This window comes from Lathyrus oleraceus, chromosome 5, assembly GCF_024323335.1.
Source record: "Lathyrus oleraceus cultivar Zhongwan6 chromosome 5, CAAS_Psat_ZW6_1.0, whole genome shotgun sequence".
In the NCBI taxonomy this organism is placed as follows: Eukaryota; Viridiplantae; Streptophyta; class Magnoliopsida; order Fabales; family Fabaceae; genus Lathyrus; species Lathyrus oleraceus.
This window is the reverse complement of record NC_066583.1, coordinates 605,136,327-605,155,546: the sequence shown is the minus strand read 5'-3', so window position 1 is coordinate 605,155,546 and position 19,220 is coordinate 605,136,327. Positions and strand designations below refer to the sequence as shown.

General features: G+C 31.4%; 1 protein-coding gene across 1 annotated transcript; it reads right to left on the bottom strand.

Moving 5' to 3' along the window:
* Positions 1-15,254: 15,254 nt before the first annotated feature.
* On the bottom strand, positions 15,255-18,856 carry LOC127086931 (receptor-like protein kinase HSL1). Its single transcript, XM_051027756.1, has 2 exons — positions 16,031-18,856; positions 15,255-15,930 (listed from the first exon to the last, which is right to left on the bottom strand). Exons 1-2 carry the CDS (start codon positions 18,630-18,632, stop codon positions 15,554-15,556), a joined length of 2,979 nt encoding a protein of 992 aa, XP_050883713.1. The 5' UTR covers positions 18,633-18,856; the 3' UTR covers positions 15,255-15,553.
* Positions 18,857-19,220: the final 364 nt, after the last annotated feature.

Here is a 19,220-nt window from a genome sequence, read left to right as displayed (position 1 = left end):
GTCAGACGATAAAGAATAAAGATAATTCGGAGAGTAAATATTGATATTTTCATTAAAAAAAGGACCATATGAAAGAAAGATGGAGGAACTTTAATTTATGTCTTACTTTTGTTACAAAATATTGTTAATTATTACTATAATTTTCATTTTTTTTTATAGTATTTCTATTTCTTAATGATATTTATTTGTATTTGGTCAATGTAAATACGCAGCAAAATGTGAAATTATTTGATCTAAACTTTCTAACTTCTTAAAAAGTGTGGTTTTTAAATTGTTTATTTTTTCATTTTTAAATTTTAATGTTTTTTTATTTTTGATTTGTCATTGTAATGTAGCATAGAAGAGACGGAAAGATGGGATAAAGATGTCATATGAGTCACATGCCAATTATTCAGATTGATTTTTTTCTTATGTTCTGATTGAATTTTTATTAATTTTACAAGTTAAATTATTTTTTTAAAAAATATATCAATGTAAATGGTGTTTATTCTTACAATCACACAAACCAAAATGAAAATTACATAAAACCAACACATATTACTCATCTATAAAATACATTTTTTGTTACCTCCGTTTTTAAAAGTTACACACCAAAAAATTGACTTGCAATTGGGAGTTAACCCAAACAAAAGAAGAAAGGAAGAGAAAAAATAGAGAGGAACAAGTGATTGAAAAAGAGGATTATTGAGGTGGAAGAAAAGTAAGGACAACATGTGATCGATGGAGTCAATTGAGACAGTTGTTGTTCTTTGTAAATCACATAGTGATATGTTTTATGATATTTATATTGATGAATTTTTTGCAAAATTCAAGTTCTAATAGGTCATTTGATGCAATTTCTGCCATTATTCAAGTTTTTATTCTAATTGTAATTATGATATTCTTTATTTCATGTTTTAAAGAATAAAAATATGTGTGTTTGATTTCTTACTATATACATAGATACAATGTAGAAAGGTAACAATATAGTAATGTTTCCTTATCAAGCTATCCAATAAATAATTTTTAGTAAGGCGTCATTATTTTTTGGAAGTTCCAAAAGTGTTCAATTTAAAAATTTGTCTGTTGATACTTACTCAATATTAAAATATGTAAACATTATTGGATTTTACTGTAAATATTTAGTCATGATTTTTGAAAAATATTGATCATATTAGTTATTCATTGATTTGATAATTCAAATACATAATGATTTTCAATCATCATAATTTAAATCAAAATTAAATAAAAAGTATATGTTCCTATTTTGATAAAAGCGGACAAATGAGCACGGGAGTTAGAGGGGTCAAAAAAACCCTAAATGATAAAGCCCTAATAATTAGGCTCCTATTTGGCCTCATTTTTTTAGGTCTCATACTAAATCAATAACTCTTTGGCCCCTTATTTTTAAGTCCCCTCATATTTTTGTTTTTTAAAGGGCCTAAATGAGGGGCTCAAAATATAATTTATTTCAAACAATATATTTTATTTTTTTAAATAAATATTTTTAAATAATAAATATTTTTGAAAACTATTTTTTTTCGAAAAAAAACCTTATTTTTTTAAAATAAAAAAAATCAATTTTTTTAAATAAAAAAAAATCAATTTTTTTAAAAAATAAACATAATCGATTTTTTTTAAAGTATTAAAATTTTTAGTTGTTTTAAAAAAATTTGATATTTTTTCAAAAAAAATAAATATATTTTTTTCGTAAAAAAAACTGATTAATTTTTTAAAATGAGAAAGGCGGTTTTTCTTTAAAAATAAAAAATCAATTTTTTTCGAAAAAAAAGTCAATTCTTTTTTAAAAGAAATTTTTTTTTTCGAAAAAGAATATCAATTTTATTTTGAAAATAAACAATCGATTTTTTTCGAGAAAAAAGTCGATATTTCTTGAAAGTAAAAAATTTGATTTTTTTTGAAAAAAAAATTCAATTTTTTTTATATATAAAAAAAGTCGATTTTTTTGAAAAAAAAAGGTGATTTATTTTTGAAAAAAAACCCGAATTTTTTCAAAAATAAAAAAAAAACTGACTTTTTTCGGAAATAGAAAAAAAAAGTCAAAGTTTTTTCTAAAATAAAAAAAATCGATTTTTTCCAAAAAATTAAATCGATTTTTTTAAATAAAAAAGTTTAATTTTATTTGAAACAAAATCGAATTTTTCCTAAATAAAAAAGTTGATATTTTTTTGATAAAAATGATTTTTATGAAAATAAAATAATAAAATAATTTTTTCTTTAAAAAAAAAGTCTATTTTTTTTCTTTAAAAAGTCAACTTTAAAAAATGATGGGGCCTTAAGGCTTTATTTGAATTTTATGGGCCTTTAGTTTAGAGGGCCTATATATTTTGGGCTTATTTATTTTTAAAATTTTGGGCCCCTTATATTTTGGGGGCCTTAAAAGTTAGACCCCGGCCCCCTAAATTGACGGCTCTAACGGGAGTGTCCGTTTGGACGCTAGTCTATACCTATATATAAATGGAATACATGATTTTGAAGTGGTCTAATTTTGATCCAAAAATACCCTTTAGTTTATTTTTAAATAAATAACACATTAAAAAATTTGTGTACTTGATAACTTACAATGTAAAATCAACAACTTTGACAATGTAAGTTCTCTTTTTTTTAGTTTATATTGCTTCATATGAACATCAACGAAACTATAAACCTTTAATTTTTAGACTGACCTATTTTTATTTCAATCATACACTTTATAAATATTGTAATTACATTTGAAAAAATTAATTATTTATGCATTAGGATGTTTAACGGAACGTTTAACGGAACACATGTAGTAACACTCAATTCTTTGTCTCTTATTGTTATCAAAATTCAAAATTCAAAATCAAGCCACCACCATCTATTTATTTCTTTTTTCTCTACACTTCTTCATCTCTCATCTTTGTCGGGCTAATCTTTTTTCTTTTCTTCTTTTCAATTCTTAATTTTCTTTTACATAAATTTGCTAAAACAGGAAGATAAAGTCATGCAGGAATCATTTATTCAATTAATTTTTCTTTTTAATTATTAATTCAATCCATCTCTTTGATCCTTCTTAATAATCGGGTTTTATTTTTTATGACCATAGTCTTCCTCTTATGATCTTTGTATTTGATGTCTTTCTCCTTTTGTTAACTTTGTTTGGTGTAGTTTTAATGCAGGAAAGTGTAATAGTCACGTTTTAGAGAGAGATAAATTTAAGAAGGGAAAAATGGTGCATAAACATGGAAAGGAAGCCTCTACACCAGCGAAATCCGTATTCTTCCATGATGGTAGCATATGCACTTTTTCGTTTAATTATTATTTTTTTTAATGTGTTATATATTATTTTATGTTAATCTTTTATGAGTGAAATATAATAGAGAATCACATGGGAAATGTGAGTCATGAGAACATTTAACTTGACACTCTCCAATTAAATCGGGCATATTCGTTTGGAATGATGATATCCTAATTTTAAACGGATACTAGAATTTTGTGAGTTTATATTTTTTTTTTACCGTTGTTATAAGACATATTCCAGAAATTTCAAATTTTTGAATATTGAAAATTATTTTAAAAATAAAAAATTGAAAATTTAGATGGAATTTGATTTCCGTGAGAGAGAGAGGTTTTATTTTACTCATTTAAGAATATTTTTACTCTATAATATTTTTGAATACATGAATTTAACTTCTATTAGTGGTTTATGTAAATAAAACCATATATATTTACTAAGTCCATTATTTTCTTTTTTTAGCAAAAGTCCAGGTAATTCAGAAACAAGTCATAGTTGTTGTTCTACCAAATCTAGATTAAAACAATGTATCTTCATTCTCCAGGTATACATTTATTTGTGTCATAATAAACCATATTATATTCATACGAGTCAAATGTTTTGAATGTATTTCTTTGATGATATGATATTTCGTCATGTATTTGTAGTTTTTTAAATCTCAAGAGCGAATTGACAAAGGGATGTATGAAGAATTGATTCGAATCTTTAAAAAGTAAAAAAACTATATTACATTATATATAAAGGGAATACATGATTTTGGAGTGACCTAATTTTGATCCAAAATTACTCTTTAGTTTCTTTTTAAACAAATAACATATTAAAAAAATGTGTACTTGATAACTTACAACAGTTACAAAATTAAGTGGTTATTAACTTCCTTATCTTTCAATTTAAAATAATTCTCATTTTCTTTTACTTACAATTTAATTGTTTCTTTTTCTTTCTCCCTTTTAGTTAATTTCTAAATATTTTTCTTTCACTACAATTTTTTATATCACTTGATAACTGAAGATGTTATATTAAAAATATAAAATCAACAACTTTGACAATGTAAGTTCTCTTTCTTTTGGTTTATATTGCTTCATATGAATATCAATGAAAACTATAAACCTTTAATTTTTAGACTGACCTATTTTTATTTTAATCACACACTTTATAAATATTTTAATTACATTTGAAAAAATTAATTATTTATGCATTAGGATGTTTAACTGAACATATATAATAATACTCAATTTTTTGTCTCTTATTGTTATCAAAATTCAAAACTCAAAATTAAGCCACCACCATCTCTTTATTTCTTTTTTCTGTACACTTCTTCATCTCTCTTCTTTGTCTGGCTAATCTTTTTTCTTTTCTTCTTTTCAATTCTTAATTTTCTTTTACATAAATTTGCTAAAATAGAAAGATAAAGTCATGCCGGAATCATTTATTCAATTAATTTTTCTTTTTAATTATTAATTCACTCCATCTCTTTGATCCTTCTTAATAATCGGGTCTAATTTTTTATGAGCATAAACTTCCTCTTACTATCTTTGTATTTAATGCCTTTCTTCTTTTGTTTATTTTGTTTGGTGTAGTTTTAATGCAGGAAAGTGTAATAGTCACGTTTTAAAGAGTGATAAATTTAAGAAGGAAAGAATGGTGCATAAACATGGAAAGGAAGCTTTTACACCGGTGAAATCCATACTCTATCATGATGGTAGCATATGCACTTTTTCGTTTAATTATTACTTTCTTTTAATGTGTTATATATTATTTTATGTTAATCTTTTATGAGTGAAATATAATAGAGAATCACATGGGAAATGTGACTCATGAGAACATTTATCTTGACACTCTTCAATTAAATCTGACATATTCGTTTGGAATGATGATATCCTAATTTTAATTCTTAATTTTCTTCTTTTCTTCTTTTCAATTCTTAATTTACTTTTACATAAATTTGCTAAAATAGAAAGATAAAGTCATGTCGGAATCATTTATTCAATTAATTTTTCTTTTTAATTATTAATTCACTCAATCTCTTTGATCCTTCTTAATAATCGGGTCTAATTTTTTATGAGCATAAACTTCCTCTTACTATCTTTGTATTTAATGTCTTTCTTCTTTTGTTTATTTTGTTTGGTGTAGTTTTAATGCAGGAAAGTGTAATAGTCACGTTTTAAAGAGTGATAAATTTAAGAAGGAAAGAATGGTGCATAAACATGGAAAGGAAGCTTTTACACCGGCGAAATCCATACTCTACCATGATTGTAGCATATGCACTTTTTCGTTTAATTATTACTTTCTTTTAATGTGTTATATATTATTTTATGTTAATCTTTTATGAGTGAAATATAATAGAGAATCACATGGGAAATATGACTCATGAGAACATTTATCTTGACACTCTTCAATTAAATCTGACATATTCGTTTGGAATGATGATATCCTAATTTTAATTCTTAATTTTCTTCTTTTCTTCTTTTCAATTCTTAATTTTCTTTTACATAAATTTGCTAAAATAGAAAGATAAAGTCATACCGGAATCATTTATTCAATTAATTTTTCTTTTTAATTATTAACTCACTCCATCTCTTTGGTCCTTCTTAATAATCGGGTCTAATTTTTTACGACCATAGACTTCCTCTTACTATTTTTGTATTTAATGCCTTTATCCTTTTGTTTATTTTGTTTGGTGTAGTTTTTATGCAGGAAAGTGTAATAGTCACGTTTTAAAGAGTGATAAATTTAAGAAGGAAAGAATGGTGCATAAACATGGAAAGGAAGCTTTTACACCGGCGAAATCCATACTCTACCATGATGGTAGCATATGCACTTTTTCGTTTAATTATTACTTTCTTTTAATGTGTTATATATTATTTTATGTTAATCTTTTATGAGTGAAATATAATAGAGAATCACATGGGAAATGTGACTCATGAGAACATTTATCTTGACACTCTTCAATTAAATCTTACATATTCGTTTGGAATGATGATATCCTAATTTTAAACGGATACTAGAATTTTGTGAATTTATATTTTTTTTTACCGTTGTTATAAGACAGATTCCAGAAATTTCAAATTTTTGAATATTGAAAATTATTTAAAAACTAAAAAATTTGAAAATTTAGATGGAATTTGATTTTCGTCTAAGTAGTTATCCTATCCCACTTGATAGTTGAGAGAGAGAGAGAGAGAGAGAGAGAGAGAGAGAGAGAGAGAGAGAGAGAGAGAGAGAGAGAGAGAGAGAGAGAGAGAGAGAGAGAGAGAGAGAGAGAGAGAGAGAGAGAGAGAGAGAGAGGAGAGAGAGAGAGAGAGAGAGAGAGAGAGAGAGAGAGAGAGAGAGAGAGAGAGAGAGAGAGAGAGAGAGGTTTTATTTTACTCATATAAGAATATTTTTACTCTATAATATTTTTGAATGCATGAATTTAACTTCTATTAGTGCTTTATGTAAATAAAACCATATATATTTACTAAGTCAATTGTTTTCCTTTTTTACCTGAAATCCAGGTAATTCGGAAACCAGTCATAATTGTTGTTTTACCAAATCTAGATTAAAACAATGTATCTTCATTCTCCAGGTATACATTTATTTGTGTCATAATAAATCATATTATATTCAAATGAGTTAAATGTTTTGCATGTATTTCTTTGATGATATGATATTTCGTCATGTATTTGTAGTTTTTTAAATCTCAAGAGTGCATTGACAAAGGGATGTACGAAGAATTGATTCGAATCTTTATAAGGTAAAAAACAATTATATTACACTACTTACTATTAATTTTACTATTTTTTTCTCTAAAAACTTTCTAATTTGAGAGTCTTACATTTTTTCTTTACCACGGAAACAATTGCAAGGAAAAAGAAAATACTTCGAATAAAGATTTCATGTTCGACGTTCCGCTTAAAGAACGTCATTGATTACACAGTATCAATAGTACTTTGTATGCTTCAATATAATTTTGAATATCTTTGTTTACCATTTTCAAAGTGTAATAATATTTTTTTTTAATGTGTCGTAAAAGAGAGACCTCATAAAAAGAAAAAGAAACATTTATTTTTCTCTGCTGTGCGCATTAAAAAAAACGGGCAGACGGACACGGGAGTTCCTGTCTGAATGCTAATTTACATAATAAAAAAATAGAAGGGTTTTGTGCATTTTAGAGAAAATAAAATACTCCCTCCGTTTTTTATTATAAGTCATTTTGACTTTTAACACGTATTAAGAAATGTAATAATTGTGGTATGAAAAAGAAAAATTATGAAGGGTTTTACAAAATTATTCTTTATTAATGGTATTGAAAAGACAAATTAACATAATTGAAATATGAGAGAATAATAAATATTTAAGGGTATAATAGGAAAAATAACATTAATAATTCATTGATATTATAAAACGACTTATATTATGCTATAAAATATTTTTCCTAAGCTACTTATAATAAAAAATGGAGGTAGTATATATATATATATATATATATATATATATATATATATATATATATATATATATATATATATATATATATATATATAAATGAAAATTGGAGTGGTGGCCAATGAAAGAATAAAAGTGACGAGTTTCTTTTGGCTTCTTCTCTTTGTTTTGTTTTTCTGCCTATTTTGAATAATTAATTTACTTATGCTTATTATGTAATCCATGATCACTTTACTATCTAATAGTTTTAAGTAATTTATTTTTGTTATCAAGTTTCAAAATAACTCTCAAATAAGGGCAAGAAAGTCGGTTATTCAAAGGGAATGTATTAACATCTCTCACATCCGTTGTACTCAACGGAAATCATTTTGATTATTTTTTGTGTGAATGAGTGTTATATCTAAAAATTATTTGCGATTAGTAAAAGAGGAAAGAATAATTTTATTAATTAGTGTGCATGCCAAGGATTTGAACTTTCGTGCATACGTATTTTCATAATACAATAAGAAAATCAGAGTTTCGTAGTTTATGGTAGAAAATACATATTTGTTGGTTGATTTTATGAAACAATTATAATCGTATCCTAGAAGTGTGTAGACGTTAGCTGATTTTGATCCTTGTTCGGATGCTCCAAACTTTTAGTCCGACTGCTAAATAATGGATTATAATAGTTCTTTTATGAAAAGAAATAAAATTATTTTGAAAAAGGTTTGTGTGATAAAAAGAAAAAGAAAGAGTTGCTTGAATTAAGGAAAATGTTGTTTGGATGTTGTGAAAGTATTGTTTGGACCAAAATTGGGTTGTCTGAATCCATAGAACATGCGTGTCTGAACCAAAGAGTGTGTCATTCAACCAATAAATGGTGATTAGCCAACACAAAATTGTAGGGTTTTGCCTAGATCCGGGAGATCAAGACATACAAGAAAGGGGGTTGCCTAAGCACATGGCTTACAAGGCATGAATGATTTTCCAGAGCATGGAGCTCCACAGAGAAGTGCTTGAAAAAGAGATTTTCCTAAGCACGAGGTCTGACAAGAAAAACATGCCATAGAAGGGTTTATCTAAGCACAGGGCCTGACAAGACAAACATGCATGAAAAAGGGGTTTGCCTAAGCACGAGATCTGACAAGGCAAATATGCAAGAAAAGGGTTTGTCTAAGCACCGAGTCTGACAAGACAAACATGTATGAAAAAGGGATTTTCCTAAGCATAAGGTCTAACAAGGAAAACATGCAAGATAAGGGGTTGTCTAAGCATCGGGTCTGACAAGATATGCATGAAAAAGGGGTTTGTCTAAGCACAAGGTATGACAAGGAAAACATGCAAGAAAAGGGTTTGTCTAAGCACCGGGTCTGACAAGACAAACATGTATGAAAAAAGGGTTTTCCTAAGCATAAGGTCTAACAAGGAAAACATGCAAGATAAAGGGTTGTCTAAACATTAGGTCTGACAAGACAAACATGCATGAAAAGGGGTTTGTCTAAGCACGAGATCTAACAAGGAAAACATGCAAGAGAAGGGTTTGCCTAAGCACCGGGTTTGACAAGACAAACATGCATGGAAATGGGGTTTCCCTAAGCGCGAGGGATGACAAGGCAAAAATGCAAGAGAATGGTTTATCTAAGCATCAGGTCTAACAAGACAAACATGCATGAAAAAGGTTATAACCGTGAGAGGTGATTAAGCCAAGGAGAGGGATATGGTTCAGAGATGGGTGCTTAACCATGAGGAGGTAATCAACCCAAAGAGTGTATGGATATCCAAAGAGAAATGTTTTGGTCCAGAGAGAAAGGTATTGTTGATGTTGATTGTTGAAGTGTTGAGGTGTTGTCTATGGGGAAGAAAGCTTTTAAAGTTATTTGATTTGAATTGCACTAAAGTCTATGAACGAAGGTGAATACTTTGAATAATTAGGGGCTACGTCTTGTATTCCAAGGTACTCAGAACAAGGGTAGGAATAATCACTCTTATTATTCTCCGTTGCTTAAGGCTCGTGGCACCCAATTCACATCATAATTGACAAGTGTTTGAAAGAATAAAAGAGTATTTTTGTTGTGCAAAGCAAGGTAACCTTTAGTGAAATGGAATGAAGCTTAGAATGATCATATCTTGATGTCCAAAGTATTCAGAGTCTTGAATATAGAGTATTGAACTTGAGTGATCCAATGTAATTCCAAATACCAAGATCCAAACCAATAAAGTGATCAAGAAAATTATGATCACTTGACTGGATAGGGGAAGCAGACAATAGTTAGGACAGGTCTAAGACAAGGTCCAATATCAAGTGTAATCAATTGATAAAGCATGAACTTAATCAACTAATTAAGGGGTGATGATTATCCTAAGGATCATCCAATAAGCATATGGATCAGTTAAGGACTAAAGCATTAGAAAAATGGAACTAACATGAAACCCTAATTTATAATGAATTAAATGAAAACAAAAAAAAATAATCTAAAATTAATTCTAATGAAAACCTAAATTAGGACATAATATGTATTATTTAATTACTTCAATGTGTCTTAATAGGATTTTTTCATGTATTAAAAATGTATATGAAAAAAAAATGACAAAAAGACATAAGAAAAAAGAAGAAAAAAACAAAAGAAATAAACTTGTTGGGTTTTGCATGGGCCATAGGGTGATATGCCAAGCAAATTGGTGTTGAACCCAATAGATGAGGCCCAAAATTGTGGTTGCTGATTGTGAGCTCATAAGGGAGGTGTAGGGGAAATAGGGAGTGCAGTGAGTGAGTCCATGGGATTGGAATAGCCTTGAGCCTAACGTGAAGCTGGGCAAGGGAGGGAAAACTCAATCAGCATATCACATTTCATGTTTTCTTTGTTTCAACTCTCTCTCTCTCTCTCTCAAACAATGTTTGGCCACCGGAGTTTTCTGCCGCACCGGAGGCGGTGGAGCTGGTCCAAAATAATCATTAGTGCCATCATTCAAAACCTCTTGACCTCCTCTGTATCATTCGCTCAATAGTTTCAACCAAACCTCTCACTCTCTAAACCGCGCCAAATTGATCAAGAACCCTAAAGCTTAACATCGAAATTAAACGAAAACAGAGGAGAATCAAGCCAGTCCACCCCGGTGCTTTGGTTCCCATCAATGAATACTACATTGCTGTAACAAATTTATGACAAAAAGAATGAGTGATGATGACCTACCTACAAGGTGGAGGTAGCCCTGGAGTTTGTTACAACCTGAAGATGATGAAGATGGAGCAAGAAAACCATAGGATCATATCTTTAGAGTCTTCATACTCACAACTCAATTGTATATGCATACAGTACCGACTCAATATTTGGTTCTTCATACGAATTGAGCCCCGGTCTCAGCGAACCCCGACCCCCACTCTGAGCTCCAAGCCCCCATTCAAGGCTTGAGACAAGTCACTAGTCTCCACCCTGAACTAGTGAATATGGTTCTTTCTCAACAATGACACATATGATGAATTTCATACAAAATGAAATATAGCCCCACTCAGACTATACATAACTCTCGACAACAACAAATGCAAAACAACATCACTTTGACTATAATAAATAGTATATTTTTAATGCATCAAGAAACAACTAATATCTCATATCGCATATCTCATCAACAAAACTCATCATCACATCATATTTTCACTTTTATCACACAAAAGCACAATTACACATAACTCTCATACATGTATAATGTTACACCATTAATTATATAAATTAATTAATTAATTCATACTCATCACAAAACCCCAAACAACAACTAATATCTGACCATCCAGTAAAATAACCATCATATCCAAACTCAAAAAGTCAAAACATGTCTTCTGACTCGATGATGGGTAACCCGTCACCAGGATGATGCATGTCATCCATCCCGGAACCCAACACGTCACATTGTCACGGTCTGGCAAGACTACGCTTGCCTGGAGGTCATGACGACCTCCCCCATCATTTGGATGATGTTCATCAATGCTCTCTAGAGCATGACGCTCAGGGCGTCATATGGGTGACGCCCGTCACCCTGGGAAAATAAGCAAAAATGTGTTATTTTATGGCAAAACAGGAAAAATTCCCCTAAAACAACCCTGAAACACTCCTAAACAATCCAGAACCCATACTCACATGATTATAACACAATAACATGTTAATCCCTGTTATTCTAACATGTTATTACATAGATTTAACCACAAAACTCATAATTTAATCATGTATCCAAAACCTTAGTTTCACAACAAAACTCATGTTTAGGAACACATAGCATATAAAACAATTATCCCAAATACAGTACACGAATTTGCAAGGAATCATAGCATAAAAACAGAACTGAAATCATGTTATTCATCACAATACACAATCAATCGAAAGAGAGAAATTCCTATTGGAGATTAAGGGAAACTTCTCTACCCTTTCATGAATTAAGTATCCATAGATGAAGAATCTTCCCCCTTACCTTGTACTCTAAAGTAATTCAGCAAGGCAACCTCAATTGATTCCTTCTCTCAAGCCCTAAGACTCCTTCCTCAAAGTTTTTTCTCTCATTTTCCCTTGTTACGTACCGAAGAAAATATCATATAAAATTCTAATTTTTGGTCTAGTTTAGAAATATATATTATTTTATTTTAATTTTCTAAATTGTACTTTTTGCACAACTAAAGCTCCACCTTTCACCTCTCACCACTAAACTCTCATAATTTCCATAATTGACTAAACTCTACAAATTGTTACCAATTTCTAATTAATTTAGTTAATTCTCACTAACCCAATTAATTAACACAAAACTCCACAAATACCATCACTAGCCAAACATGTTACATATTCGCAAAATAATTATTTAAATAAAATACTCAATTAAATTAAACTAAATAATTAAACAAACGGATAATTAAATCGGGATGTTACACGATGAGCCTAAGTAAAGGCGATCATGTAATGACATGTGCTTTGAATTAAATGTTTTATTTTAATAAGTGTTACATGCTAGATTGTTTGTGGAGATTGTGTAATATCCTATGTGAAATAGTTATTTATAATTGTTTTATTCCTTATAATTATAAGGGGGGTGGGGGTAGGGGTAGGGGTGAGGGTGTGTGTTACCGTTTGAATCTATCATATCTGGTGAATTAGAGGATTGAAGTTTTTTTATGTTTTCTAATGTTGGTGGTATGTGCCCCTGCATGGGTTATTCTGCTATAATTGATTGTTCTGTTTTCTTTATGGATGGTTCCATTTTGTACACTTCATGGATTGTTTTCTCTATGGATGGTGACTAGTTGTTTTGATACCCTTTGCCTATTTTGAGGCAAAATGGGGGAGAATAATTTATGAATTATGGATGATGGTAATATATTAATGACGGTGATTTAGCTTTATTAGCTTTATGCAATACATGTTATGCAAATGCAAGCAAGTTCCTAGATTCTCAACAAAAAAAATAGTTAGTATGCAGCAATATATTATTGTTTGTTTTTGCTACTCTCTTATAATATCTATATCATGTCATGGAGTTTGTCCTTAGCATTATGTTGCCCATATTGTATGTTGTATTTGTCTAAAAATTGGTTAAAGAGGAAGATTGTTGTTAAATATGATTGTTGTTATTTTAATAGACAACATGTGGAGTAAGATGTCATGACATTGTATGAGACATTCTGTCTCTATGAGCTCAAACCAGAAGGTAACATGTGGAGCAAAATGTTCCACAGATTGTGAGATATTTTGTATTATTCAGAAGTTGGACTGCGCTGAGTAAATATCATGTCGGTTGAAGATTTATCTTCATTCTTGTTTAATCTTATTTAATTGATTTATGTACTTTATGAATAAGGAAAATTGTCTCAAAAGAGTAATTTACAAGAATTAAGGAGAACAAATATGACTTTCAAAGATGTAATCAAATTAAAGATTGCAAATCATATTAATGATGAATAATTTCTTGCGCCTTTGAATTTGCTTCAATGGTAAGTAATGGGACAAACCTTAATAAGCCTTGCAACTGAATTTTGTTACTATTTAAGAAGGAGCTATCCTTGTAAAGACTCAGAACTTGAGAGAAAAAAGCAAGGTGTGTTTCAGTTGTTTTGAGTCTTTTGTTGGTTTTAATTTGTTGTTATTAAACTCTATTCGCTAGTTACATTCCTATATAGAGGAATATAATTTGTTTTGAGTTGTAATTGGTTTCATCATTCATAAAATATTGTATCTGTTCAAACACTTGGGAGAGTGTTTGAGAGAAAGTGAGAGGAGTTTCATATTTAATAGGAGTCTTGAATAGGAATTCATTGATAGTAATAAGAAAAAAGGCTTTGAACTATAAAAGTTCAACTAAAAGCAATTTGTATTTTTATTATTAAGAATAAATTTTCTTTCTTGGGTTAACGCCCTCCAGACGTAAGTGACTTTGCATCGAACTGAGTTAACAGTTTTTTGTGTCTTTTTATTTATATTAATCTTTTTACTTGTCTCGGTCATTGTGTCTGACATCTTTCCATTAGACGAACAGAGTTTTGGTGTTCATACTTTTAACAATTGTAATTGTAATCTTAGACGTTCCTTAGGTCAAATTTATATATTTTTTCCTTTATTTTTTGTCATCTTTATAGTTTCTACTTAAGCTACTATGATATCTTCCATTCCTTTGATTTTGAGAATTTTTATATTACTACGAGTTTCCTATAGTTGAGTTCACATTCCTTTATTTCCATACCACTTTCCTTTGCATTTCCTTTGCCATTTCCTCTTTCATTAACTCTTTGATCATGAGCTTCAAATGATCTTTTCCATTGTTTGCATGATCCTTTAATTCCTTAATAGCCACTACTATATTCTTGTACTCAAGATCTTTTTAATCATGTATTGATAGTATCCAATTTCTCCACATATCTTCGTTTAATTCATCAATTTCACAACTCTTGTGAATAAGTCACCATTACTTTTTTCTCTTTTATTTGAAGCAACTCATATTGTTTCACGGGAGTTTTTATCATCTCCTTCTTCATTTTCTCTATCCCAACATACGCCTCTTCTAAATTCTCTCATGCTTCTTTTGAATATTCTTCCTCTTCAACCTTCTTAAAATGGTCTGCATAACACATTGGTGGATAATGAATTGTTCTTTGTTGTCCTTTTCCTTTGTCTCTTTATGTGCATCCTTCTAAATGTTTGTTGAACTAAATGTTTGTCTCTTTATGTGCATCCTTCTTCTAAATGTTTGTTGAACTATCACTAATGGGATCAACACCATTATTCACTAAATTCCATGCAACTTGATATCCAAACACAACCTTCATTTTTTTCACAATTATCATTCAAAATAGCCATTGGAGTGCGAAGTCATTTCCCAGTTGATTGTGCTTTGAGTCTAAACCATGACTCCGGATGTTGGAACTTGAACTCACTATTGTTCTTGACTGCAATCACACAAGTTGAATCACACTTTAATTAAAGAAAGAAGAAGAATTTTTTTGAGATTTGATAGAATTAGAATTAAAAAATTGCACATCAAGCTCAGCACTCTTTGACCAATCACAATTCTTTGGACCCCTCATTTATATACTGAAACAATAACACTGGTCAACACATTTTCTGAGAATATAGTAGTAACATATACTAGTATATTGAGATTTGAGTTGAAGTATTTCAATTTGGAAAAGTAGCCAAATTTGAAATTACTTTTATATATAAGAATCTCAATAATGATAACAAGTAACAACAAGCCCTCCAAAAAGTATATCATTGTCTAAGCAAATCATAAGCAGACAAGTAGATATGGGGCTGAAGCATATGGTGTATGAAACATTTGTGGATATATTAACAATTTTTCCTTATACTATATAGTTTAAGAATGCAATGCAAATATTATACTATATTTTTATGATTCCTAATGATCATTGTCAGAGACCACTTCGTGATAGTAAGGAGACAATCTTCCACTGCTGGATTTGGCAACTGATGCTACTTCATGCAGCATTTTCACCACACTTCTCATTGAAGGACGGTTTATAGGAAGAGAGCTTGTGCAGAGAATTCCCAACTTGAGTACTTTGTTTATTTCTTCCTCGTATTTGGAATAATCAAGAGTTTGATCAATCACCTGATCCAGTTCTTCCTCGTTCAACTTCGAAGAAACCCATTTAACCAAATCTTTTTCTCCATACTCTTGATCAATAGGTTGTTTTCCAGTTACCAACTCCAAAATCACTACACCGAAACTATAAATGTCACTCTTTTCATTCACCCTAAGAGTGTAAGCATATTCTGCATCATGAAAATGAAAGCGCGATTAGTTTATAACACGACTAATTTGCATAGAATTGATGACACTTAGTTTATATCAAAATTGATGCATTATTACTACCTGGTGCAATGTAACCGTAAGAACCTGCAATCATAGACATTGGTTCTTCTGTCCCATTGATGACACCTCTAACAAATTTAGCAACTCCAAAATCAGCAATTTTCGCACCAAATTCTTCATCTAGCAAAATGTTACTAGATTTTACATCCCTGTGAACAATAGGAACAACACAATCATGATGCAAATAAGAGAGTCCTTCGGCAGCATCGATAGCGATTTTAAGTCTAGTTGACCAATCCAAGAACTTTTTCTTGCTACTATGCAAAAAATCAGCAATGCTTCCGTTTGGCATGTACTCGTAAACTAGAAGCTTACTATCACCGTTGTTATAACAACACCATAGCCTTACGATATTCTTGTGCCTAATCTTCCCTAATGTTTCAACTTCGACTTCAAATCCATCCTTTTCAGGATCATCAACATTTCCATTTTCCGTCTTCTTTGCTCCCCACAGTTTCTTCACCGCTACTGTCTCTCCGTTACTCAGCACCACTTTGTAAACCTTCCCAGAAGATCCTTTCCCTATCACGTTATCTTCACTCATCAGTTTAACAATCTCAAACTTACTAAACCCTATTTTATGAAATGACCTCCATTTTGACATATTAAATCCTTTCTTCGTCTTCTTGAAATTCCGGAATTTGAAGTAAAACCAAGTCACCCCAACAATTAACACAACACCAGCAAGTAGAAAGATGAACCTGAAAACCCATGCAAGGTTCTTATTCTTACTCTTCTCAACCAAATTCGGACACAATCCAGAGATATCGCCGCATAGCCCAGTATTTCCTACAAAACTGTCCTTAAAATTCTCATTAGCATAAAGAGGTGGAATTTTCCCTGATAACTGGTTATTCGACAGATTAAAAAAATTAAGCTTCAAATTTTGCAGCTCCATTGGAATTTCACCGGAAAGGAAATTACCAGAAAGATCAAGAAAGTTAAGCCCCGGCAACGTTCCTAATTCACTTGGAATATTACCGACAAATCTATTATTTGCTAAATCGAGCTCATTGAGCTTCTCCCAATCACCAACCTCGTGTGGAATCTCTCCAGAAATTTGATTATCTCTAAGAACAAGCCTGCCCAACTGGTTTAACTTAACCATGCTGATCGGAATCTGACCAGTAAGACTATTACTGCTAGCAACAAACACTTCGAGATTATTCAACGACCCGATTGAATCGGGAATCGACCCATTAAGCCTATTCCCTGAAATTAACAGAGTTGAAAGATTGGTCGCTCTTGAAATTGCATTAGAAATTGACCCAGAAAGAGAATTCTCAACAAGCTCTAGTAGATACACATGGGGCAAACCCCAAAGATCAGAAGGAACAACACCAGAGAGATTATTGTTCCCAAGCCTAACCCTAGTTAAGCTCAAACAGCTTCCAAGACTCTCTGGGATTTCCCCGGAAAATGAATTGTGAATCATCAACAACTCCTGCAACGTTCCTTGATGGCAAATACTCGCCGGAATCTCGCCGGTGAATCGATTAAACGAAACATCAAGCATCTGTAACCTCGACTTGCTCCCCAAACCACTCGGCAAATTCCCGGAGAGTGTGTTGTTGAACAAAAGAAGCACGTATAACTTCTCCGACGAAGCCAAACTCTCCGGCAGAGAGCCCTCGAGTCGATTATAGTACAAATTAAGAGACCCGAGATTCTTCAGCCGACACAGCTCGTCGGGAATCGTCCCCGTCAGGTCGTTCTCCGAAGCATCGAAACGTTCCAACCGAGTCAAGTTGGATAAACCGACCCGCGGCAACTCACCGGAGAAAGAGTTCTGGTAAAGCTCGATTTGAACAATGCTGGTTAAACTGGATATCACAGTTTCCGGTATAGTTCCGTTGAGCATGTTTCGCGACAAGTCGAGGTCCTTAAGATGAACGAGTTTACGAAGAGAATCGGGAATGGGACCCACAAGGTTGCAACCGGAGAGCCATAGAGTTTCAAGGTTGATGAGGCTTCCGAATTCGCTTGGGATTGGACCTTGAGCGAGGAAGCTATTGTAAGCGAGGTGAAGTCGTTTGAGAGATGAGATGTTTCCGAGAGAGGAAGGAATTGTTCCGGTGAAAAGGTTGTTGATAAGGGAGAGAGTTTGGAGTTGTTGGAAATGGCTGAACGTTGGAGGGATGTTGCCGGAGAAGTTGTTGAAGGAGAGGTCGAGGATTTGGAGGAAGGGGAGGTTGGAGAGCGTGTCTGGGATTTGACCGGAGAAGAGGTTGAGGGAGAGATTGAGATGGCGGAGGGTGGTGCAGGTGGAGATAGCAGAAGGGAGGGTGGAGTTGAGACTGTTGTTGGGGAGAGAGAGATATGAGAGAGAAGTTAGACGGCAGAGGGAAGTGGGGAAGGGACCGGAGAGGTCGGAGTTAGGGAGGTTGATGGAGGTGACGGCGGCGGTGAGATTGTTACAGAGGATGCCGGTCCAGTTGCAGGGAGTGGGGTCGCGGGGGTTCCAGTTGGACAGAGAATTAGAAGGGTCGGAGAGATGAAGCTTAGCTTGAAGGAGGAAGAGACCATCTTGGTTGAGAGAGAAAGTTGTAGAAAACAGTGAGAGAGAAAACAGAACCACGACGAGGAACAATGGGTACGACATTGTTCTAATGTTTCAGGTGTTAATTCAACATTTGTGTTGCTGAGTAAGTATTGATTTGTAATTGAGAAAAGAATTGGGAGGGAAATGAAGCGGTGGTCGTAGCAAGAACAGTTTGAAGAAACAGCGGCTTTGACCGTAATCGAAACCAGTGTGGACAAATTTCAACGACACTGAGGTCCACATGAATGGAGTGTATGTGATTCAATAACTTAAACTCACATCATGTTACTATGTGGAAAATAACATATATTTTATTGATTTTCAAGTTATTCTAAATTTGAAATGATTTTTTCTAACTTTGAACAACATTATTTAAAGATTTATATTATTTTTATTTTTGTTAATAATGATTCAAGTCCACTTTATTAAAAATAAATAAGTAGAGATATTGTGCTTTCGAATCCGTCTCTTATATTGAATATTTTATATATTTATCAGTTAAACTATCTTAACCGAACAATAAATATTTTATTTAATCTTGATTTTTATAAAAATAATTTAAAAAATGTAATGATAAAATTAATATTATTTATTAAAATATTCTTATTAATTATAATTAGATTAGTAGTTAAATATAATAAAAGTAAA

Coding starts and splice junctions, on each gene's coding strand:
- LOC127086931 (XM_051027756.1), bottom strand. CDS start 18,632: ATGTCGTACCCATTGTTCCTCGTCGTGGTTCTGTTTTCTCTCTCACTG. Junction 15,931..16,030: donor TTACGGTTACATTGCACCAG/GTAGTAATAATG, acceptor TTCATGATGCAG/AATATGCTTACACTCTTAGG.